The 26260-nt window shown below is 40.5% G+C and overlaps 1 protein-coding gene across 3 annotated transcripts in view; it reads left to right on the top strand.

Annotated features, from left to right (window-relative positions):
• Nucleotides 1–26260, top strand: part of CXADR (CXADR Ig-like cell adhesion molecule) — a 72060-nt gene that overhangs the window by 24839 nt on the left and 20961 nt on the right. For 2 of the 3 annotated variants that reach the window (XM_053564798.1, XM_053564800.1), the window contains exons 2-7: nt 7255–7421; nt 11730–11934; nt 17549–17704; nt 18707–18829; nt 19916–20054; nt 23972–24155. In XM_053564798.1, the coding sequence (XP_053420773.1) occupies nt 7255–7421; nt 11730–11934; nt 17549–17704; nt 18707–18829; nt 19916–20054; nt 23972–24155 (974 nt within the window). Of the gene's footprint in view, nt 1–7254; nt 7422–11729; nt 11935–17548; nt 17705–18706; nt 18830–19915; nt 20055–23971; nt 24431–26260 lie in introns of those variants that run through there. The other variant, XM_053564799.1, reaches the window with a different exon arrangement.

Genomic DNA, 26260 nt, shown 5'->3' with positions numbered 1-26260 from the left:
AACTATCGCTGATGTGTGCTTTCCCGTTGGAGCTTTCTAGGTGATCTCCGTAGACGTCCTAATCACCTGTACAGTTACTCTGCTGTTGGTTCGCCTGCCTCGCTTCTTGTTCTCTTCTATCGGTGTTTTTATTGCTTCTCTTACTTCCCTCTGCTTCCACACTAGTTTGGATTAAGTAAATGCTGTTGTTCAACATTTACCTGGATCTCACCCGAGAAACCGTTCTTGAAGGTCGTTGTCTAGAATGCCTGATCCATTGGTTTTCTAAGAATTAAATACAGAGCCCCTTGCACAATGCCTGACTTACGGATGATCGGTGAGTTAATAAATTATCCCCATGTGCCTCTAAATGTACATACATTTTTTGTCTCATAATTCATAGCTCTTCTCTGCATCCAGCTGAAATTCAGATCTCACTAGTCACTGCTTGAATTCTACAGTGAGACACAATCTTCAGCATCTTAGTTGGGAGGACCATACACACAGTGCCCTCATGGTTGTCCAATCCATGGTGATGGATTGATAAGCACATTTTCCCATTTAAATTCCAATATGTTTAAGTTTTCTTGAGAGGTTTTCCTTAATGCATTAACTTCAATTACATTTGAACCATTTATCTTGGGCAGGATGAAAAACTTCATCACTCTAGGAAACTATAGGCAGTCTGTATTCTTGTGCTCAGACTGCTATAACAAACAGACTGGATAGTTGAGACTACAGAACCCTGCCTTTTTTTTTTTCCCCAATAGTTCTGGAGACTGAGAAGTCCAAGACCAAGGTGCCAGCAGATGTGGTTTGTGGTGCTGGCCCTCTTCTTGGCTTATAGACAGCTGCCTTCTTGCTCTGTCCTCATCTGGTGAAGAAAGGGCTGACCTTCTCCTCTTCTTCGTATGAGAGCACTAGCTCTCTTGGTTCAAGGCTGTGCTCTTTTTTTTTTTTTGAGACAGAACCTCAAGCTGTCACCCTGGGTAGAGAGCCGTGGCATCACAGCTCACAGCAACCTCCAACTCCTGGGCTCAGGCGATTCTCCTGCCTCTGCCTCCCAAGTAGCTGGACTACAGGCGCCTACCACAACGTCCAGCTATTTTTGGGTTGCAGCCGTCATTGTTGTTTGGTGGGCCCGGGCTGGATTCGAACCCGCCAGCTCAGGTGTATGTGGCTGGCACCTTAGCCGCTTGAGCCATAGGTGCTGAGCCGAAAGTGGCAATATTTAGTCATACTTCTGTTACTGTAAGTGGAAGTTGGTGTTTCCACCCAGAAGCCAGATTTTAGCAAGGTCCTTTTGCTGGAGGAGATTGGTTCTCGCTGGTCAGTTTACCCTAGCTCTTTATCTCAGGTAAATTAAGTTGGATTTTTTATCTTAGTGCTCCCTCCTGTTGCTGGAAGTTTAGATTGTTTTTAGATGATTTTCTGTTTCAGAGTACATCTGTAAGAGTTCTTCGGTGGATAAATACCCTTAGACATATGAGCTCTTCCCTTGTGGGAGTTGAGCTGCAGTTCCTAAGAGCGGGATAACACACTGACGCTTCACAGACCTTCTGCTTTGTTGACCGTAGGCTGTACTACTGATTCACTCTGCATTTTGCTATATTTTATTGCCAGCATTTTTGCCAAATGTGCCTTTCATTAAACATTTTAATCACTGTCAGTTGTATACATGAAATACGGCACTAACTGTATTTAATTATGAATACGGTTGTGTATTATTAGCCTTTTATTAAAACATAGATTTTATTTTGTAGAGCATTTTAGGTTCTAACAAAATTGAGCAAAAAGTGTAGAGTTCCCTTATTCCCCTTTCCTTCATTCCACAGCCTTGCCCGCTATTCACATCTCCCACCCAGAGTGGCATATTTGTTAGAACTGACAGACTTTTAGACTCGGCGCCCCTAGCTCAGTGGTTAGGGCACTGGCCACATACACCGGGGTTGGCAGGTTTGAACCTGGCCCAGGCCAGCTAATCAACAATAATAACTTCAAGAAAAAAAAAAAGCTGGGTATTGTTGTGGGCGCCTGTGTCCCAGCTGCTTGGGAGACTGACGCAAGAGAATCACTTAAGCCCAAGAGTTAGAGGTTGCTGTGAGCTCTGATGCCACGGCACTCTACCAAGGGTGACGTAGTGAGACTCTGTCCTGCCCCCACTTCCCCCCTCCCAAAAAAAAAAGAACTGATGAACTTTTACTGACACATTATCAACTAGAATCCATAGTTTATAATCATGGTTTTCACTCTTGGAATTGTGCATTCTATGAGTTTGGACAAATCTGTACTGACACGTAGCCACAATCACAGTGTCATACAGAAGGGTTTCCCTGCCTGGAACATCTGGTCTACCTGTTCCTCCTCCTTCCCTTCCCCCTGCCGCCATCCATCTTTTTATTGTCCCCTGTAGTGTTCCCTTCTCCAGAATGTCCTCTTATCTTATGACCATGTGGAATGTAGCCTTTTCAGATTGGCTTCTTTACTTACTAATATGCATTTAAGATTCCTTTATGTCTTTTCATGGCTAGATTATGTGTTTGTGTAACATGGTGTGCAGAGGCCTGGAAGTAACCTTCTTTCTGTTTCACTTGATGCCCACTTGTTCTGGTGAGGGTAAAGTTCTGGGTAAGGTGGTGCCTACCAGAATTCTCCATTCTAAAGTAACTACTTTTTCCCTCTGTAATTAGTAAGATACTTTGACACTTAGGTAAAATATCCTGTTTCTCATGATACTTTTCAGCACTAATTTTCAGCATCTTGCCTGAAGTAGTTATTACAAATGGTGATTTTTCTAACTTAAACATTGTAATATATTGTAGTTAAATTTTTGTCTTCTCTTTCATAGATTTTGTGATTTTTCTTTTCTACTTTTCTGTAAGGCTTTCCTCATTCAAAACACTAAAGCACTCATGTTTACTTAAAAATAAAAAAACCCCAACGATAATTTTTTTATGAGTACTTTCTGACATCGTAGGATTTAAAGATTGCCAAAACGAAACTATCACTGGAGAGCATCCAGGTTAACAAATTGCTTAAACACGAAAAAGCAAATTAAGGAAATCAAGGCATGCCATCAGTTCAAAGCATCGCTTCCCTTCTGGAGGGACGGCTCCTTCTGTCACCTCCAGTTATGTTCCATTCTTGGGGAAGAAACAAATCTTCTAAGGCCCTAGTAGGAGATGGCATCAGGGCTACAAAAATACTCTTTGATGAACCCATGTCACTTTGATGATCAGACTGGGCAGAAGAAAAGATCTAAAGATCCAAGCTACTTGGAAATAGGAGATCAAAAAGCAAGCAGAAAACTGGGAGATGTTATTTCAGTCACTGCAAATATGAGATGTGATTCAGTTTGTTTATATAATCCAGTGCTGTGTACCTCTTAACTGGACTCTGAAATACTTGTAGCTTGATAATGTGCTGCATATTTTATCATACTCTGGATTAAGTTTGAATAAAATTATATGAGTGTTTGATATTTTTTCAAACCATATTTGACCCCACCAGTAGTTTGCAAGTTAAATTATGACTCAATTTGCTGCATAAATAAACGTGGGCAGTATTAGGAAAGAATCCCAGGGACACCACATGAGGCCAAGTGTCTGTCTGCTTTTTGTCTTGTACAATTTGTGACTGTTGCATACTTCAGCCCTTGAGAAACTAGGCCTCTGTGGAAAGAGGCCCTTCAGTGTTGCTAGGAAACATCGTACCTGTTTCGCTGCATCTTGAGATTTCAATTCATTTCTGGTGTAATATAATGAAGAACAATTGAATGTTACAATCATTTTTTGAAAAAGAAATACTAAAAGCCGTTTACAAATCTGCTTAAAATTTGTCAAGCAGCGTACACAGAAGGTCTTGGAATAAGGCAGAAATGTGCCATCATCGTTCTTAAAATCTCAAATCTCAAAAATAATTGTGTTGGGCAGCACCTGTAGCTCAAAAGTGTAGGTGGGTTCAAACTCAGCCCCGGCCAAAAACTGCCAAAAAAAAAAAAATTTGTGTTAACAGTTTGTCATATATTTTTCAGATCATTTTGATACACATTTATATCTTTTTAAAAGACAGTCTTTTTAAAATAAAAGTAATTGTTACATATCAAATAAGAAAGAATGAAAGATAATGTCATGGAAACGAAATTGCATTTTATTGATTACTTGTATAGCATAAATACTGAATTAGGATTTGAACTTTTACACCATTACATGTCTAATTGATGTCATTTAAATTTTTTATTTGATTTCTCCAAAATGAAAACTCTAAAAGCACACAGTAACCAGGAAGTTTTAATTATTATAGTAATTTTTAATTCTTTCGTATTTCTAACTTCATGTTTGGGCCATTTCTTCATACATTTCAAAATGAAATTTTCATTCTGTAGGATGCTTCGATTATTTTTTTCTTAGCTTGATACATGAAGTATTCATAACTAGACAGATGCAGGCAACAAAGTGTAGATGCCTTAGAAAGGACCACTTGGGCGGCGCCTGTGGCTCAGTCGGTAGGGCGCCGGCCCCATATATGGAGGGTGGCGGGTTCAAACCCGGCCCTGGCCGAACTGCAACAAAAAAATAGCCGGGTGTTGTGGCGGGCGCCTGTAGTCCCAGCTACTCGGGAGGCTGAGGCAAGAGAATCGCTTAAGCCCAGGAGTTGGAAGTTGCTGTGAGCTATGTGATGCCACGGCACTCTACCAAGGGCCATAAAGTGAAACTCTGTCTCTACAAAAAAAAAAAAAAAAAAGAAAGGACCACTTGAAGTAGAAGGGATTTTTTTCCCGGCAGATTAATGTATTTTTTCCAACATTCCTAAAATTGGTCAAATTTATAATCTTTTTTTTTTTTTTTTTTGAGTCTCAAGCTATCAACCTGGGTAGACTGATGTGGCGTCACAGCTCACAGCAACCTCAAACTCTTGGGCTCAGGTGATTGATTCTCTTGCCTCAGCCTTCCAAATAGCTGGTACTACAGGCACCCGCTACAACGGCTGACTAGTTTTTTGTTGCAGTTGCTATTGTTGTTTTAGCTGGCCCAGACTGGGTTCGAACCCACCAGCGTTGGTGTATGAGGCCGGTGCCCTACCAACTGAGCTATAGGCGCTGCCCTGGTTTGTTTGTTTGTTTTTTAATTTCAAATTAATATGAGGGTACAAATGGTTAAGTTACAAAGTCTGCATGTTCGATAAAGTCTCTGTTGTGGTTGTGTCCCGTATCAAGGAGGTGTGCCTTATACCCTCACATTGTGGCCATTAGGTGAGACACAGCAATCCTCCTCCTTCCTTTCCCCTTTCCCTCCCCTCCAACTCGAATTGAATCGAGTTCTTCTCTTGTGTGGGTGTGTCGGTCAGTCTGCTGGCTTCCCATTAGTATTCAGCACATTGGATACTTGCTTTTCCAGTCTTGTGATACTTTACTAAGGTGTTTCAACTCCATCTGGGTTAATACAAAAGATGTATTTTGTATTAATGTCTCTATTTTGTAAATTTATAATTGAATTACGAATTCTTTTCTGTGTGCCAGGAGCTACAATAGGAGATAGGGGTACCCACAAATGTTTCCAGTCGTAATGAAGCTGATCATTTAATGGTAAATCAGGACATGCATTTTAAAAGGTCCTAAGAAATACAAAGTACTGTGGGAAGAAGATAGGTTGCTCAGCATCTAAAGGAAGTGACAAAACCCTGGATGCTCCTTATCTTCACCATAAAAATCTATAAAGGAGAAAAAAATCCAAATGGATGCTAGCAGATAGGGGAAAGTAAAGTGTCGTGAGCACAGGTAATAGGCAAATGTACCTGTTGTAACTTAACATACAAATTGAACTTAAGAAGACTGAACGAATCTGCCTGCAGTTAAAAAAGTTAAGTTTTATTAAAGAGATAGTTTAGAAATTTGGATATTAAATCAAGTTGGTGGTTTACTCACTTTGATCTTATTTGAAGACAGATAATGAATAGATCTATTTTTATGCGGAAATTAACGTCAACAGTGGCTTTTCTTTTGAAAAGTGATGTGAACTGATTAAACTCATTATTTTTTCCCTTTTAGATCAAGATTTTACTCATAGTTTATTGCCACCATTTATGTAACAGGTACTGAGCTCTTCAGAGTTGCAACGGGTTTGCTGTCTTTTATTTTTATCTGCTTATTTATTTAGAGACAGAGTCTCTTTCACCCAAGGCTAGAGCATAGTGGCATCATCATAGCTCACAGCAACCTCAAACTCAGGTGATCCACTTGCCCTAGCCTCCCAGATAGCTAGGACTATGGGCACTCATCACCATGCCCGGCTAAAGAGATGGGGGTTCTCTGTGCCCTTGGCCTCGCAAAATGTGGGGATTGTAGGCATGAGCTACCATGCCTTGCCAAGAAATATCTTAAAGGTAATTTTTGGCTTGGCGCCTATGGCTTAAGCGGCTAATGCGTCAGCCACATACACCTGAGCTGGTGGGTTCGAATCCAACCCGGGCCAGCCAAACAACGATGGCTGCAACCAAAAAAATAGCTGGGTGTTGTGGTGGGCACCTGTAGTTCCAGCTACTTGGGAGGCAGAGGCAAGAGAATCACGTGAGCCCAGGAGTTGGAGGTTGCTGTGAGCTGTGATGCCACAGCACTCTACCCAGGGCGCCAGCTTGAGGCTCTGTCTCAAAAAATAAAAAAAGATAATTTTGAGGTCAACTATTTGGTAATTTTTTTAAAGAATTCTGAATTGATGGTGTTTCCTGTCTTTTTGAATTGTTCTCTTTAAAATTTATTGCTTAGAATTAAATGTTGGCAGAAAACATTAAAATGTATCAGCATGTGCTCTACTGAAACACACTGAGTTCTCAGTGTGTTTGTGGCACTGTGACTAAACATGAATTAATGTGATCTTGAATTTGTATGGCATGACTGACTTTTCAGAGATTTTTGTTGTTGACTTTTCAGAGATTTTAGGTAACTTCAGTTTTAAACCCCAGCTTGGACGTAGAAATTCTCTACTATTCAGTTTTAAACACCTGCTTGGATGTATAAATTCTCTACTAGTAGAAACTTTTGTTTTATATAATATTGGAAGTGCATGGTGCTTTTAAAGTGGATTGTGTCAAATAAACATCATACCATTTCTACAAAGGTGTAAACTAAAACCTGGGCATCACTGAGTTTGGACTCCACTCCTGTGGACTGAGACCCCCTCTGACCCCACGTCACAGTTTTCCTCCTGAAGGGCTGTGGGACCCTGAGAAGCTTGCCAGCATATGGCGCATGCTTAGCCCCATGCACCTGTCTTTCTCCAGATTTCGCCAGAAGTTTGAGCATCACTACTCCTGAACAGATGATTGAAAAAGCCAAAGGGGAAACAGCCTATCTGCCATGCAAATTTACACTTAGTCCTGAAGACCACGGACCGCTGGACATCGAGTGGCTGATATCACCAGCCGATAATCAGAAGGTGGATCAAGTGGTAAGTTTGATAAGTGCTTGGTCACTCAGCAGACGTCTGTGTAACTGTCTGATGTGTCCTTTCCTGTGCTAATGACATGGATGGGCCCCCGGGTGATGGGAGAAAGCCCCAGTATTCCCAGGCCTATGGTCTGGGTGAGGAGGCAGGCACGGGGGAGGTGGAAGGGAAGGAAATGGACAGTCAGTGACCTAAGACTACAGAAGAGGACAGGGTGATGAGACATCTGAAGAGAAGCTTTCAGGAAAGAAGAGGAACTTGGGAAAGTTCTGAAAGTCTGGATAGAAAGTGTTGTATGACACGAGGCAGGACATGGGCATCGGTGGAGCAGGCAGGGGTCTAGGGTGGTGTTATTAGGAGTGAGTAAGCTACACTTTGTTAAAGGTTAGACGAATTGAATTTTTTAAGTCGTACACAAGGATTCTGTTATTTGATGTAAGTATATATCGTTACAGTCCCATTTTGCTTGTTTTTTCATGTTAAATATCCTGAATAATTTTTGGAAAAAAACAGTCTTTATAGTATAAGATAAGTATAAGATTTCTGGAAAAAAACAGTCTTTATAGTATAAGAACAATCTATAGGCTTAGCATCTGTAGCACAGTGGTTACAGTTCCAGCCACATACACCAAGGCTGGCAAGTTTGAACCCAGCCCGGGCCAGTTAAACAACAATGACAACAATAACAACAACAAAAAAAAATAGCCGGGCGTTGTGGCAGGTGCCTGTAATCCCAGCTACATTGGAGGCTGAGGCAAGAGAATCACTTGAGCCCAAGAATCCAAGGTTGCTGTGAGCTATGTGTGGCACTCAGGCCAGCCTGAGCCGGAGTAAGACCTCGTCTCAAAAAATAGCCTGGCGTTGTGGCAGGTACCTGTAGTCCCACCTACTTGGGAAGCTGAGCCAAGAGAATCACTTAAGCCCAAGAGTTTGAGGTTGCTGTGAGTTGTGACGCCACGGCACTCTACCAAGGGTGACAAAGTGAGACTCTGTCTCAAAAAAAAAAAAACAAACTATAAAATATTTAAACTTAAAAAATATTATTACAGTATTTTTTTTCCTATCAAAGTAATAACAAACTAATGTAGAAAACTTGGAAAGCCAAAAAGAGTACAAAGGAAGAAATTTGTCCAATTTTCTCACCTTCAAATACAGATATCACCCTTGCCCTTTTAAGGTTCCAGAATATTTCACTTTATTAGAATGTTGCACATTAGCTTTATCTGAGTCATTTAATTTTTAAGAAAATCAATGTTAATAAATTCATTAGACTGGGGAGAAGAAAACAAGCTCAAATATTTAGGGGAATGTAATAACCTACACATTTGGAAGAGACATTTTATTTTTATTTATTGTCCACGTAAAAGAGAAAGGCCATTTGAACTTTGCAAGTAAGGTTCTTCCATTTAATGACTGAATTGGTGTAGTTAGGCAATGAATTGTTTTGGCAAATGTAGTCACTTCGCTCATGATGTATTTGTGAAAGAGATAATGAAGGTACTTCCCCAAATCTTGAGTGATTAGGGCCACTCCCTCCTAGGACATCACCTGTGCCCTGATTCTGTTACCAGTATTTCCTTCTGCCTCAATGAGCAAAATAAATTGAGCCTGACTCATTCTGTCTACTCGGCCCTCTGGCCTCCCGCTTCTGCTCTCACCCCCCCATCTCTCCTTTCCCTTTCTGTGGCATCGCCAGCCCTGGACCAGGCTTCTACCTGAGGCCGGGAGTTTCCTGTGCTCCCTGCCAGGATAGTGCCCACCTCCCTTTAGAGACCAGGATTGGGATCCCACACTTAAGTTAGCTGAGGCCTGAGATGTGTATGGAGAGCACAGGCCTTCAGTGATTCCTGCTTAAGACTCCTCTGAGATGAGTGAAGCCTGTGACAAGGCACCAAAGGAGACCAAGAAGCAGTATGCGCTGTGCCATGAACGTGTCAGAGGGGAGGACCCAGTGTCTTCCAGGCTCCGTGGGAGGTGCAGCCGTGCTGCCTGCAGGAGCTGTGAGCTAAGTGTGAAACTGGCTTCGAGTCTCCACTTGTGGGCTAAAAACCTAGACTCTAACCTAAAACATAGTGAAGTCAGACCAGAAGAAAGGTAGAAGGGTTAGAAAGAGTTTGATGCAGAAAAAGATGGTTACATAGAATTTTGGTGCTTTATGTTAATGGAGCCCCTATTTTAATATGTTTCCACTTGTAGACAGTATGGGTTAAGGACCAGGAATAGGAAGAAAATTGGGAAAAAAATTGGGTTGGGAAAATTTTCCATTCTTAAACCTGATGCAGTCACTTTAGTCAGCAGTTACCATGTACTGTGTGCCAGGCAGTGTTTTACATACTTTAATTGTATGTACTTAATTTAAGCCTTAAGATGATGCCCCAAAGTGAGAATTGTTATACACATGAAAAGGAGGAGACAGGCTCAGGGATTGGAAGGAACGTGCCCAGGGACCCATAGTTAACAAGTTGAGATTTGAACCCAGGTCTCTGTCACACCTACATAATTACTGTCCCTGCACTAGCCTGTACTGTCTCCCATGTTTCATTTTCCTGTTTCCTCAAACGTAAAGTGGGATCAAATACACGCATCATCTCAAGGTTGTTACGAGAATTCAGGGAAATACTGTATGCATAAGCATTTTGTACGCTTACAACAGTTACAGAGATGTTAACTGTGCCCTGTGCCAAGTTAGATGGATCTGCTTTGCATCTTGGCTGTGTGACTTTGCAAAAGGTGATCGGTGAGAGCCAGTGCTTTCCTGAGCTCAGACGTTAAACGTGAACACTGCCATCATCCTCGCGGGGCTGCGCAGGGCAATCGATGAAAACAATCAATGTAAAGTTGCTGGGAAATGTTAGCTCCCATTTCTTAACTAGTTTTTATAACATTATTTTCATGAGAAGATACTAATTCGTTTTAAAATAACATGATGGGGATAGGTCTTACACCCTCCTTAAGAGTGTGTGTGTAGCCAAATGGGCTATTAGAAGTAACAGTAGATTGTACATTGTGGCCTCATTTTTATTTAGTGTTGTTCCTGACAAGTGGGTGTGGCAAGAATATTGAGCTAATACAGTAATGACCTGTGTTTACACAGTATGTCAGCTGTGGACCCTTCAGCAGCTCCTTATTGATTTAGCAAACTAGTATTGAGTATAGCCTAATGCAGACACTTTATGTATAAATAAAAGAGATCTGTGGATTGAAGGCAGGGTCAGGAGAGTGGAAGAGGGGATAATACAGATGAGGACCCAAGTCCCTCCACTCAGGAAGTTCCTGCAGATTAAACTTAGAAAAAAGTATTCTTGGATGACATTTATTCTGATTTTACTGCCCATAATTAGCATCTCAGATAAAAATTCATTTGCAGCTACTTGGGAGGCTGAGGCAAGAGAATCACTTAAGCCCAAGAGTTTGAGGTTGCTGTGAGCTGTGACGCTACTGCACTCTACCGAGGGTGACATAGTGAGACTCTGTCTCTAAAAAAAATATATATATATATATATATATTTGCAGGATATAGACTATAGTTGTGTTTCCTAAGAATTTGGCACTGCTCTTTGGCCCTTGGGGTCTCATGTGATTAGAATAGCGATTTTATTACCAAAGGTGAACAGTTATAAAATGTGTTAATTTTAGAGGTGACCCCTTCAGTTCTCTTCTAAGTCATATTTAACACAGATTTTAATTTCCCTTTAAATCTAGCTTTCAGTTATTGCCATCAGTATGCTCACAAAACTCACTGGAATTAAGAACACAGCTTTGCTTTAGTTACAGAAGAGTCACTGAGCGGTCTGGTTAACCTGGTTACACATATCTTAAAGGGTTTATGATTTTATCTATTAGAATCTAGAACAACCAGGTGCCTTCAATTTAGTATTAAGACATAAAGAAAAGTTATCTTTTTTGTTAGATTGAATAGATAAATGATGATAAGCCTTTTTTTAGTGGAAGCAGAGGACAGGGTGTGCTGGATTTCATACACTTGACTGGCACCCTGCAGCCTTGGAGGCGGTGACAGAACAGAGTCTATAGGGATGAGCAGATCTGTGTTCTTGTCCAGTCCCACTGTACTGCTGTGCTTCATCATGCTGGGTCTGGGGAGTGGAGGGCTGTACTCCAGGATCACATGGATCCTTTTCCATTTTCTCATTCTGTGATTCAGATCATTGTAGCTTTCCTCACAGGACTGTTTTGTTTTGTTTTATTTTATGTTCTGTAGTAGCAGGTGCATCAAGAGCTCCTTAAAGAGACAGGCTTTTGTATGTGCGTATTTTTGCTTTTCCTCCCTTCTTCTTTTTTTTTTTTTTTAAGATTATTTTATATTCTGGAGATAAAATTTATGAAAACTACTATCAAGATCTGAAAGGACGAGTACATTTTACAAGTAATGATGTTAAATCTGGTGATGCATCAATCAATGTAACGAATTTACAGTTATCGGATATTGGTACCTATCAGTGCAAAGTGAAAAAAGCTCCGGGTGTTGCAAATAAGAAGATTCAGCTGACAGTTCTTGGTGAGTTATTTTTATTTGTATAAATGGGTTACTTAATAGCAGGATGAGTGGTCACAGTACTGGAAGAGCAGCATGTATGTAAGACAAAGCTTAGGTTTTTATTTATCATTTTTTATATAAAGCCTAGGTTTTTAAAGTAATAATTTTTTTTTTTTTTTTCGAGACAGAGTCTCACTCAGTTGCTCTGGGGTAGAGCTTACAGCAACCTCAAACTCTTGGGCTCAGTCAGTCCTCTTGCCTCAGCTTCCTAGTAGCTCAGATTCTAGGACTACTTTTGGATATTTTTAGAGATGGATCCTTGCTCTAGCTCAGGCTGGTCTCAAACTTCTGAGGTCAGGCAGTCCACCTGCCTCCTCATCCCAGAGTGCTAGGATTATAGGTGTGAGCCACTGTGCCTGGCTTTTAAAGTAATAATTTTAAACATCTGAAGTACTTCTGAACATACAACATAAGACTAGTATATATTTTTGGCTGGAAAAAGAAGTGATCAATGTCTTTTTGAAATTCATGAAAGAGTTTGAAAATAAGCAGAAAAGTATTGTGGGAAGGAGGAAGAACCCTAATCCAGGAGTTAAGGAGATCTAGTTGTATCGCCTTAACCTAACTTTCTGTGTCTACGTTGAGTGAACATGAAATAACTTTTCTTTTTTATAAATGTGTAAGTGGATGAAAGTGTAACAACAGGTCTGAACACCTATCTGAGGCCCAGGGATACTTGACATCATAACCTTGACTATACTTTGATCCCTGCTTTCCAGCAAGTAATGAGTTAAGATGTATATGGAATGGTAACTGGTTCGTAATAGGCCATATTACACTTGGCTATCAGCATTATTTACCGTGAAACTCCTGTTTCATAGTACCAGGTACACTGGAATTTGTGGGATTAAAACATATTTCCATATGGATGTGTGCATGTGTATGTTGCTGGATCCAGTAAGACCAGATTCTGGGTGGAATTTGCAGGTCCCACCTGAAGGGATCATTATAGCATGAGGCAGCACAGACCCCAGAAGAACCGAGGTTTGGCATCAGCGATGGCATATAATGGGGCTCAGCACACTCATGGCAGCTACCGTGACTGCCTAGCAGCAGGAATGGCCCTTTGACATTGAACCTCCAACCTTAGAATCTAATTCTTCAGAATGAGTAAGTGGGAAGCACTGACAGAGTTCACCCTTTTGTTAGCACAGTAGGGGGCTCCTTATAGCCAAGTGAGCCTTGAATTCAAACAAGGCAGGCAGAGGGGGTAAGCGGTAGATGAGAAGGGAGGCCATGATTGCTGCAGGGCAGTGGGGATGACTAATACACTGATTGTGCAAGGTGGTGTCAGAGCCGGAGAAGAATTTCTTGTAGCTATTTCTTCCTTGTTAGGTGAATCATTAACTGGCGCTGGGAGAAACCACCAGGATTGATTTCTTTTGAAATTGAGAATTGGACTAACGCTTATCTATTATCTTTCCCTGAAAATTCTGCCTGGATAATCTGGGAGAAAGATGAGGTGAAGTGCCCTCTAGTGACCCAACTAAGCAGCAGTCATCAGCGCTCTCTTTGGGCTAAACCTTGTATTTTGATTTTTTTTTTTGTGGGAAATCTGAAGGACTTGCCAGCATGGCATTCAGAAGGTAATGATAGTTCATTCACTGAGCCGTGAACCCAGGATGACTGTTGGTTGTCTGGCTGTGGGGGGAGCGTGTTGGTGTAGCTTGCCCTGTTGCCAGGGCCTTTCCCGCTCACGCAGATACACCAAAAGTTTGTGTGCCTGCAGCTCAGTGAAGAAACTGCAGTGGGTAATGTGAGCCACATATTATCAGTGCCTTGCCCTAGAATTCTCAGCTTGCGCATTATTGAGATCTGTTGGGATAAAGAGACTGAGTTGTTTTGAGGAGTAGAGGATGCATGTATGTGATGGACTATACCAGGCTCCCAAAACACAGTAGCAATAGCAAGTATGGTGGCTCAGTCAACTCTGACCATAGGGTCCTGAGGGATTTGCAAACCATTGTTCTTAGGCAGGCTCCCTCCAACCCTTTTGTTTTGAAATTATTTTTAGTTTTACAGACAACTTACAAAAATACTAGTGAGTTTCTGAGAGTATGCCCATCATCTGATTTCCCCTAATGTTGACATCTTGCAAAATCATACTACAATTATCAAAACCAAGAAATTGGCTTTGTGGGGTGGCTCACATCTCTAATCCTAGCACTTTGGGAGGCTGAGGCAGGAGGATCCCTTCAGCTCAGGAGTTCAAGACCAGCCTGAACAAGAGTGAGACTCTGTCTCTACTAAAAACAGAAAAAAAAAAAAAAAATAGCTGGGTATTGTGGCAACTACTAGTTGTCCCAGCTACTTGGGAGGGTGAGGCGGGAGAATTACTTGAATCCAGAGTTTGATGTTGCTGTGAGCTGGGCTGATGAGTGAGACTCTGTCTCAAAAGAAAAAAAAAATGCACAAGAAATTAACATAGATACAATACTGTCAGTTACAGACCTAATTTGAATTTCTTGGTTTTCCAGTGGAACCTTTGTACTAGGAGCACATCTAGTGTCCACGTTGCATTTAAGCTTTCTCCGTCTCTTCCAGTCACATCAAGGGGCACATGATGTTATATGTTATTGCTAATCAAGATTACTTGGGTTCAGTTTTATCTGATGGGTTTCTCCACTATAGAGGTATGATTTTCCCCTCTGTAATTAAAAAATATCTTGGGGGAAATAATTTGAGACTATGCAAATATCATCTTTCTTTAACTTTTTCTTTTTTTGGTTTTTGGCCGGGGCTAGGTTTGAACCTGCCACCTCCAGCATATGGGACCGGCACCCTACTCCTTGAGCCACAGGCGCTGCCCTCTTTAACTTTTTCTATTGATTTTAGCCATCTACTGATGGATTTTGCCTGGAGTAAGGGTTTTTTTGAACCAAGCAGATAGCATTCTTGGAAGGATGACATCACAATAAAAGTATACCCTGTCTGATACAGGGATTTAGAGTGTATTTCTGATAGACTGAGGTGGGCCACTCGCGTGGAAGGCTGAGAAAGCAATCAATATGTGGACATACGGAATGTGGCATTACTAAGTTGGTGGGATAATAAGACCAAGTCAACTTGAAGGTCACATGCCCTTACCTGAGACAACTGTTGGCTATGCTAATGACCATGGAGGCAGATGTTCAGAGGACAAGCCCACACCAAAGAAACACACAGGGGACAGGACTTTATCTGTGTTTCCTTTGTGGTTTTCTTGCATCCCAACAAGAGCACCACAGGTTAAGAGTTAAGTCTTTCTCGTATTGTAATGGTTAGGGGTAGGTATGTAAAAGACTTGTACTTTGTCTTCCAAATGGAAAGCAGGTGGGCTGCTCCAAAGTGACACTCAGAAAGCAGTATTGGTAGAATCTTGTTGTGTTGTGAAGGGGTTATGTTGAGATCTCAGACTTAGCTGAGTCTTGAATTTCCTAAGCAGCAGCTTTAAATGACTCCACATTATTAGAAATACTCAGTATATTATGGAGGGACATTTTAGTAGAAAGCTCTAAACTGTAGTAGAAAATTCTACAGTTAAGGGTAGAATACTGTATTGGCAATAAGTATTAGATGTACAAAGCATTAATACAAGATCTTATTTACTTACTTTGCTAGTTTATTCTAATAAAGGAATTACTTGTAGTTTGAAGAAATAAAGAATAATAAGGCTTATTTCATTGAAGACTCACAGGATGAAATAATTTGCAAAACTTATTTAGAAGTCTAATTAGATGTAGTCTCCAGAGCAACTGATCAGTCTGAGAAAGAAACAGATTCACTTAGGAAAATAACAGTGCAGTGAGGTGTATCTGTTGTCCTTTATTCAAAAGTAGAAGTAGATAGAGGGGAGAAATAATAAGACAGTTAAATTTGCTAAGGAGCATTAAGGAGGAGTGAGGTCATGATTGACAGCCAGTTGAAGATACCCCACCGGCTATGACAAATCCTGTTGGCCAGTTTTGGGAAGCAGTTTGGTAATTGACCCAGCAATTACTTGGGTGTTCAAGAAGTATTGTTCATAATAGTGTGAAACTATAAAACCTATCCACGTTTATTCATAGTAGTGAAAGAATAAACATCCATTTCAAAGGATGAAAATCAGCTTAAACCAAAAAAGAAAAAAGCGATCTTGTCATTTATCAGCCTGGGAGGACAGATGGAGATAAAGCCAAGTACAGAGTTGATCTAAAGCCATGTTTCTCCTAGGGTTGCAGAAGAGTAAAACGTGGACTACTGCCATCTTCCTAATGTGCCCCAGACGCTCTGCACCGCCTGTCCTTTATTGGGGTACTCAGTTACTAACTGGCCTACCTCCTGATGACACCCACCCCTGCTTAATCCCCACTTCTCCTAATCTCTCCCCAGAAACAGCTGATTGAGAGCTGATTTCCACTTTCCTTGGAGTCTCCTCAGAATCCTTCAGAATCCTTCTTGTCCACTGGCTCCATGGGTCCTCATAATGCCTTCCTCACTGGCCGATCTGGTTTTGACAGACTACACACTTGCTTCTCGTCAATTTGGCTAATTAGGCTTTAACGATAGCCCCCAAACCGGAAACAGCATTCATCAATGGGTGACTGGATAAGGAAACTTGTGTTATAGTCATTCACTGGAACAATAAAACGACTACAGCTGTATACAACAACATGGATCAATCTAGAAACATTTTGGTGAATGAAAGAAGTGAGAGAAAGTACATACGATCTGATTGTATTCACGTGATTCTAGAAGAAGCAGGAATAGTTGGAAATCTGATCATTGGGTGTCTGGGTTCAGGGTTTTGATGTGGGACTATTACAACCAGCACAAGGGAACTTTCTTGGGAGGTGGAATGGTGCTTCATGGATGTATGTACTCATTTGTTAAAAGCAACAAACCCACAGTTAACATTGATTGTGTGAATGTAATGCCTTAATAAAGTTTAGCAGAAGAGTATGCAGTGTCAAGGTATTAATCTGTGGTTGGGGTGATTTGCAGGAAACGAGATAGCAGCTGCTGTAAGCAGTTGCCCAGGGATACGTGGACTATAGCCTTAGATTTACTTTTTTATAATGCTGCTATCTGGATGGATTGAGCTAAAGTAAAAGCAGAAAGTTAATTGGTCCTTGCTGCACTAAGTGAATTATCCTCGTTGTCAGCATTATTAGTGATAAATCCCCTGATTGTCAGGGTAATGGCACTTAAGGGATGTGCCTTGGTCTGTACTCCCAGAGGGCTACATTTGGAGCGTGGAGAAGAGCAGGTAAGGAATGGCGGGAGAGCTGTCTTGAATCTCAAGTAGTCCAGCCCATATTATCATCCTTGCTTTCTTCAGGTGTGCCCCGTGGAATGGAAGGGCACTGAGCTCAGCCCCAGGAACTGCCAAGCCTCCTCATGTGATGGCCATTTGCCTGAGCTTATTTCCTGTTCTGTGTTGGATAAAGCTCAGTAAACTGAATTTGATAGCCCAGTGTGGTCTTTCATTGTTTTGTCAATTCTGAACCCAGAACCAACTGATAATGAGTCAGTGGTTGTGAGTATTATGCTGTGTGTTTAAGTTATTATAAAAATGAATTCCATTATCTTCTAAGTTGTAATTTTTTTTTCCCAGTTAAACCTTCAGGTACAAGATGTTACATTGATGGATCAGAAGAAATTGGAAATGACTTTAAACTAAAATGTGAACCAAAAGAGGGTTCACTTCCATTACGATATGAATGGCAAAAATTGTCTGACTCACAGAAATTGCCTGCCTCATGGTTACCAGGTACTGCTGATGCTGTTTATTTCATGTGCCGTTGATTTGGACTTAAATATAGTAGGTTTTGTGTGTATATGCTTATATATTTAAAGTCAACAAATATATAGAACAGCAAGGATTTTCCATGGGAATTCTTCACTGTTTTGTAATATCAAACTAGTGTAATATAATATAAATTAAGAGATATTTCTGTATCTTTTAAAGATATTCTAATTAGTTACGTTGGTAGATTTAATTGATGAGAAATTTTAATGATCATAAATTAGATAGTGGCTACAATATAAGAAGAAATGGATCTTGAGTATATTATCTAGATTCATGTAATTTACCCATGGTTTGTCTGTAAATTTAAAAAAAAAGTCTTTCGACACTAACTAGAAATAAATTGGCTAAATCTAATCACTCTCCTATTTATTTTACTTGACCTATAAATTCAAACTGTTACCAAGTTCCACCCATCTCTTGTCCACTCCTCCCTGGTCTTAAGATGGTTTTCTCTCCTCTTATTTTTTTCTAAACTAAGACACCAAACCAGATTCTTTTGTATGTTTCTTTCATCTGTAACAATACAATAAGTTTCTGTGAGTTTCCTGTTGCATGAAAGAGCCCATGGTTCTTGTAATCAAAAGTGGCTAAGTGGGCGGTACCTGTAACTCAAAGGAGTAGGGTGCCGGCCCAATATACTGGAGGTGGCGGGTTCAAACCTGGCCCCGGCCAAAAATTGCAAAAAAAAAAGTGGCCAAGAATGGGTTTGCAACAGCTAAGCGACACCTCTGCTTTAGCTGAGGCTCTGTGATAGATGGGTGGGTTGGGGTTGGGGGTGTCGTGATTGCTTTAATCTGATACAGATGAACTGGAAGCCTGTTTATGTGAATCTGGAGATGAATTGGAGCCTTGGTCTGTCTTGCTTTTATGTGGACTGTCAACCTTGGAATGGGTTACCTTTACTAATAACTCAGAGCAGTACATGTTGTGAAAATGCGGTTTTTTTTCTTCCTCCTCCCATAGAAATGACTTCATCTGTTATATCTGTAAAAAATGCCTCTTCTGAGTACTCTGGGACGTACAGCTGTACAGTCAGAAACAGAGTGGGCTCTGACCAGTGCCTGCTGCGCCTGGACGTCGTTCCTCGTAAGTGTCTTCCTTCTGTGTGTTTCTGTTATTCTTACACCACCTCCTTTAATTCAGTCGGTGTGTATTGAACAAAAGGATGCTAACTTTGATCAGAACACCGTGTGGCTTCGTTATTAGCTTTTTTAGAAAAATACGCTTTATTGATTTGTTTATTTTGAGACAGAGTCTTACTCTGCCCAGGCTAGAGTATAGCGTCATCAGCCTAGCTCATACCTCCTGGGTTCAAATGATCCTCTTGCCTTAGCCTCCCAAGTAGCTGGGACTGCCAGCAAGCGCCACAATGCCTGGCTAATTTTTTGCCTGGTCTCTTCCTCTGGCTGATGTTCCAACTCCTTGTCCCAAGCAATCCTTCCACCTCTTCCTCCCAGAGTGCAAAGAATACAGGCCCAGCCAAAAAAATACATTTTGTTAATAAAATCTTCTTAATCATTCAACTCTTACCTTCTGAAGCGATATCTTCAGAAGGTAAGAGTTATCAAATCATCACATGTATTATTTTTCGCCATTGCGAATAGCTTAGAACATTCCTATATGCTAAAGATCACTTTGAATATTAAAATATTTTGGATAGGTTTTATTTCTATGCTTGAAATAGATTCTACAGTTGAGCAGACAAGTTCTTTTTATATATATTTTTTGGAGACAGAATCTGACTTTGTCATCCTCAGTAGAGTGCTGTGGTGTCGTAGCTTACAGCAACGTTAAACTCTTGGGCTCAAGCAATTCTCTTTCCTCAGCCTCCTGAGTAGCTGAGACTACAGGTGCCCACCACAATGCCTGGCTATTTTTAGAGACAGGGTCTCACTCTTGCTCAGGCTGGTCTTGAACCCGTGAGCTCAGGCAATCCACCCGCCTTGGCCTCCCAGAGTGCTAGGATTATAGGTGTGAGCCACCTCACCCAGCCCAACAAGTTCTTTTTAATGAATTTTCCCCACTGGATCATTAAAGCTAAATAATATGTCTCTTAAAGTTAATACATACAATGAAATCAGTCTGTCAATATGTATCCTGCTTTAGTCTACAATAGATTTAGTTTAGTTTTTTTTTTTTTTTCTGTTAATTCTTACTGTCTTCTTATTCTAGCTTCAAATAGAGCTGCAACAATTGCGGGAGCTATTATAGGAATTTTGTTGGCTCTAGTGTGCATTAGTTTAATCGTCTTTTGCTGCCGTAAGAAGCGCAGAGAAGAAAAATATGAAAAGGAAGTTCATCATGATATCAGGTAATTAAGTGAGACAGGAGTTGAGTGATGTAATAAGTCTGTTATTTCTTAAAGCATTAGTTCTCTGATTAACTGTGCAAAACATCTGCCCTATGAGAATTGAATAAAAGCTCTGGCCCCTATCCTTGACACATTTGAAAGCATTTACCTTCAAGTTTTATGAGGTTGAAGCGATTCAGTCACATCTTCAGGCACCCCTTCTAATTCTCTTGCTATTTCCACTACATTTGCAGTTAATTCCTCCACCAAAATCTGGAACCCCTCAAAGCCATCCATAAGGGTTGGAATCAGCTTCTTCAGAACTCTTATTAATATTGATATTTTGACCTCCTCCCATGGATCATAAATCCTCTTTATTTTTGAAACAGAGTCTTGCTCTGTTGCCCCAGCTAACATGCAAGTAGGGTCGTCATAGCTTACTGCAACCTTAAACTCCTGAGCTCACGTGATCCTTCTGTCTCAGCTCCCCAAATAGCTGATTCTGTAGGTACACACCATCATGCCCAGCTAATTTTTTCTATTTTTTGTAGAGATGGAGTCCTCACTTTTGCTCAGGCTGGTCTTGAACTCCTAGCCTCAAATGATCCCCCCTTCTTGGCCTCCCAATGCTAGGATTACAGGCGTGTGCCACTGCACTTGGCCACAAATACTCTCTTTCTTTTTTTGAGACAGTCTCAAGTTGTTGCCCTGGGTAGAGCGCCATGGTGTCATAGCTCACAGAACCTCCAACTCTTAGGCTCAAGTGATCCTCTTGCCTCAGTTTTTCTGGTTTTTTTTAGAGACAGGGTCTCGCTGTTGGTCAGGCTGGTCTTGAGCTCACGCAATCCACCCACCTCAGCCTCCCAAGAATGCTAGAATTACAGGTATGAGCCACTGTGACCGGCCAGCCACAAATACTCTTTTTTTTTTTTTTTTAAGAGACAGACTCTTATTATGTTGCCCTTGGTACAAGTGCATTGCAACTCACAGCAACCTCAAACTCTTGGACTCCAGTGATTCTCCTGCCTCAGCCTTCCAAGTAGCTGGGACTACAGGCGCCCGCCACAATGCCTGACTATTTTTTGGTTACAGTTGTCATGTTGTTTAGCAGGCCTGGGCTGGGCTCAAACCCACCAGCTTCCATGTATGTGGCCAGCGCCCTACTCACTGAACTATGGGCGTGAGCCCACAAATATTCTTAATCACATTTAGAATGGCGAATTCTTTCCAGGAAGTTTGCAGTTTACTTACACATCCATCAGAGAAATCATTGTCAATAGCAGCTACATCCTTATGAAATGTATTCCTTAAGTGATTAAGACTTGAAGTTGTAATTACTCCTTGATCCATGGGCTACAAATGGATGTTGTGTTAGCTGGCATGAAAACATTAATCTCCTTGTATATCTCCCTCAGAGTTCTTGGGGGACTAAGGTGAATTATCAGTGAGTAGTAATATTTTGAAAGGACTCTTTTTTTTCTGAACAGTAAGTCTCAACAGTGGGCTTAAAATATTCAGTAAACCAGGCTGGAAAACAGATGTGTGTTGTCGTCTAAGCGTTTGTTATTTCATTTATAGAGCAAAGGTGGGATAGTTTAAGCATAATTCTCAGGGGCCCTAAGATTTTTGGAATAGTAAATGCACATTGGCTTAAAAGTCACCGGCTACATCAGCCCCTCACCAGGGAGTGAAGGTTTGACGTTTTGAAGACAGGAATTGACTTATTCAGCTGTGATAGGCCTAGAGAACCAAGAGACAGCCGTTCCATCTCTACTGAAATCTTTCATTTAGTGTAGCCACCTTCATCCATGATGCTAAGCTAGAGCTTCTGGATAATTGGCTGCAGCTTTTACATCAGCACTTGCTGCCTAGTCTTGCACCTTTATGTTACAGAGATGGCTTCTTTCCTTAAACTTCATGAAACAACTTCTGCTAACTTCAGACTTTCCTTCCACAGCTTCCCCACCTGTTGCAGCCTCACAGAATTGAAGAGAGTTAGGGCTTTGGTTTACGGAAATGTTGTGACTGATTTGATCAATCCAAACCACTCAAACTTTTCTCCTTTTCAACAGTAGGGCCTGTTTTGCTTTCTTTCGTCATTCATGTGTTCACTGGAGTAGCACTTTGAATCTCCTCCCAGAACTTTTCCTTTGCATTCACAGTTTGGCTCAGCAAGAGTCCGGGCTTTCCTCAGTAAGCGTAATCATTTCTAGCTTTTAATTTAAAGTGACAGACGTGCTACTGTTCCTTTCACTTGAACACTTGGAGGTCACTGTAGGTTACTAAATGGACTAATTTCAATCTTGTTGTTTCTCGGGGAATAGTGAGGCTGGAGCAGGGGATGAAAGGTGGAGGAATAGCTAGAACATACACATTTTTTGAGTTTGCTGTCTTACATGGGCACTGTTCATGGCATCCCCCAAACAATTAAAATAGTAACATCGAAGATCACTGATCGCAGATCAGCGTAACGGGTATAGTATTAATGAGAAAGTTTGTACTGTTGTGAGGATTACCAAAATGAATAGAGGCATGAAGTGAGCACTTGCTATTGGAAAAATGGCCTGCATAGATTTGCTTGACAGGGTTGCCAGAACCTTTCGGTTTGTTAAAAACACATTAAGTGCAAAGTGCAGGAAAGCAAGACACAGTAAAAGGGAGTATGCCTGCATTTCTTACCTGTACCAAAGGTAGCTCAGTGTCTGTCAAGGATTGGTCTCTGGACCTTCTGCAGATAACCAAAACCTCAGGATGCTCAAGTCCCTGACGTGAAATGCTGTACTTATGTATATATGTGACCTACTACACACATCCACCTGTATACTTCAAATCATCTCTAGATTGCGTGTAGTACCTCACATAATACAAATACTGCGTGGATGGTTGTATTATTTAGGGATTAACGACAAGAAAAAACACAGTACAGATGAATTTTTTTAAAAAATATTTTCAGTTCACAGTTTGCTGAATCCACAGATGTGGACTCTAGAGAGATGGAGGGCCGACTGTTCTGTCAGTGGTTGGTGTGAAAATTTTTATACCTAAATTTATAGTTTTGCAATCTCAAATCTGTAAGGTTTTCAGCTATGGTTTTAGATAACTTTCATAGCAAAAAAGAGTTCTTTTCTCAGGGAAGGGATAGAAATATATCCGGAGGTGTTAAGTGTTTTATCAACTATAAAATATTACATGACTGTAATCAGTTATCTTTTTTTTTCTTTTCTTTTTTTTTTGAGACAGAGCCTCAAGCTGTCGCTCTGGGTAGAGTGCTGTGGCATCACAGCTCACAGCAACCTCCAACTCCTGGGCTTAAGCGATTCTCTTGTCTCAGCCCCCCAAGTAGCTGGGACCACAGGCACCCGCCACAATGCCCAGCTATTTTTTGATTGCAGTTATCATTGTTGTTTGCAGGGCCTGGGTTGGATTTGAACCCACCAGCTCAGGTGTATGTGGCTGGCGCCTTAGCCGTTTGAGCCACAGGCGCTGAGCCGTAATCAGTTATCTTTTTTTTCTTTTTTTTCCAGTTTTTGGCCGGAGCTGGTCTTGAACCCACCACCTCCGGCATATGGGGCCAGTGCCCTACTCCTTTGAGCCATAGGCGCTGAGCCGTAATCAGTTATCTTGATTAGCAATACTAGAATATGAAACTATTTGAGATTTATTACTTGTGAAATAATAATATACATCCATATACATTTGGGTAAATACCATATTTTTTTAAATGTGAAGTATATGCTTGTAAGTCCAAATGATAAATTGAGGACAAATACACAATTCCTGGCATACTTTGTTCTGCTTGCTTTTTTGGTGACATACACACTTGCTTTTAATATGTTTAGTACTAGAATAGAGGGTTTTACCCATTATTCATAGCTTATATAATTGTAAGGTTTTAGAAACTTGGTCTTTTAACTCGTATTGGGGGTTTTGCTTTCCAGGGAAGATGTGCCTCCTCCGAAGAGCCGTACATCCACTGCCAGAAGCTACCTAGGCAGCAATCATTCATCCCTGGGATCCATCTCTCCTTCCAACATGGAAGGATATGCTAAGGCTCAGTATAACCAAGTGCCAAGTGAAGACTTTGAACGTGCTCCTCAGAGTCCGACTCTCCCACCTGCTAAGGTAGCTGCCCCTAATCTAAGTCGAATGGGAGCGGTGCCTGTGATGATTCCAGCACAGAGCAAGGATGGGTCTATAGTATAGACTCTTCCATACCTCTCATCTACACTCTCCATGTTTCTTTCCACTTGATAAATGAAAACATATTCTGCTCTAAATTTTGTTACTAACCTCAAAATATATCAAAAAGAAATTGATCAGAAAACTGTAAGAAATATACTACAAAAACACTTTGTTTGGTTATATTAAAGGCATTAAAGTAGGTAAAGACACATTTACCACCTGATCAAGCAAGCTGGGTTTTTTTTGGGATTGATTTTTAACAGTTTCTAAGTAAGATGTATGTAGCACTTTGAATATCAAATCCTAAGTGAAGAAACTGGTGAACTGATATGTATACCAAGCTGATACTTGAATCATGTGAAAGTGGTACTTTATAATTTCTACCATTATTTTTAGGGTGTGTGTCATTTATTTATGACCTGACAGTCTCCTCCAAATTAGTAAATGGCAAAATTGCTTGTATATGTTTGTACTTGTTTTTGATGGCTTTTTTGAAAACTCTAAATGTGTTTGGAATATCTCTAATAACATAGAAAGCACTACTATGTTTTAGAAATTACTAGTTTTTCTTTTATACATTCATAAACCTTGTCTATAAGGTGATCTCCTGAAGATTTAGTTGATAGACTGCTACAGGAAACAGGGACATAGTAAGCTCTTTTATATGCTAAAGTAAAGAAGTAGTATCTGTTAGATTTAGAACATTTGCTGTCAGCTACATATAGATAGGACACTAATGGTGCAATTGTGGGGACAGATTTTGTTGGTTCATGATCTCATGCCTCAAGGTCTGTGGGGGTCTTCCAAATAGTGACCAGACAGATCAAGGATGCATTATAGTATTTGATAGTTCCCAACTGGAAACTGGCTTTTCACTGTAGGTGATATTTTTCTAATAAACTATTACAACTCATTTATTATTTGACAATTACAGATTGAAAGGTTTTCATTGTTGACTCTAAATTTTAAGTTTTTTTTTCTGGTTTAGTGGTTTTTTTTTTTTTCTTTTCTCGTTTCATTTTTTTGGATGATGTTACATATTATATGCTTTAGAAACATGTACCTGAATCTCCTCACTTGAATGCAGTTCCTGGAGGATATTTTCTTCACAGACTCAGAACAATCAAATACATTTTAAGCAAGTAAGTGTCCTCCATCAATTGGGGAGGATCTACAGGTGTGTGGCCAAATATGTCTTCATGTAGTTCCAATGAGTCAAGTTGAGCTTTGAAAAAGTTTGAGTCTTAGTTTTCTGAAAGTGATTTATTCTTCAAGGAAAGAAAGAAAAAGGAGTAAAGGGAATACTCCTACCTGCCAAATGTGTTAAATACTGTTTTGGAAGAAAATGCATTTATTGGATTTCCCTTAAGATTGTGAGGGAATGTGGATATAGTAGAATGAGCCAGTAGTTTCTTTATAGTAAATAAGGTCTGCAATAAATTATTTCACTAGCTCTAAAACCTTTTCCCTAGATTTTAGTAGGGAGTTGGTTTCTGTTCATCTCCTGGGTGCTGTGGTGGTAAATGCTACATTATAAATTAATGTTGGCATGTATTTACGATTAGACAGAGTATTGTGTACACTTTTTAATGGTAAATTTAAGATGAATGTGTAATGGATTAGTGTATAGTTTTACATATTTGGAAGCATTTTTTAAATTACTTTTATACTTGTGTTAACATTTTCATCTGTGCCTTTGGGTAATTTAATTTCTATTATGAATTTCTGGTGCCTATGAGCTAGCTATCACCTATTTAAAAGGTGCTTAGAGGTGAGGGTACTGTTTCTAAAAACACATCACTGTGACATCTTTCTATCCTCGTGTTTTCAAACTTGCCTCCTCTTCTCTGTTCTTTGTGGATGTAACTTAAAATTTGATTGTGGTGTTCATAATGATTAAAAAATTTGAACATCCCAGGCAGTGGCTGTGGCTCAAAGTAGTAGGGTGCTGGCCCCATATGTTGGAGGTAGTGGCTTCAACCCCTGCCAAAAACTGCAAAAAAAAAAGAAAAAAAATTTGAACATCCCACACACTCTGACCGTGT

Source organism: Nycticebus coucang, chromosome 16, assembly GCF_027406575.1.
Source record: "Nycticebus coucang isolate mNycCou1 chromosome 16, mNycCou1.pri, whole genome shotgun sequence".
Lineage (NCBI taxonomy): Eukaryota > Metazoa > Chordata > Mammalia > Primates > Lorisidae > Nycticebus > Nycticebus coucang.
The sequence above is the reverse complement of the archived record's forward strand: the minus strand, read 5'-3'. Positions and strand labels throughout refer to the sequence as shown.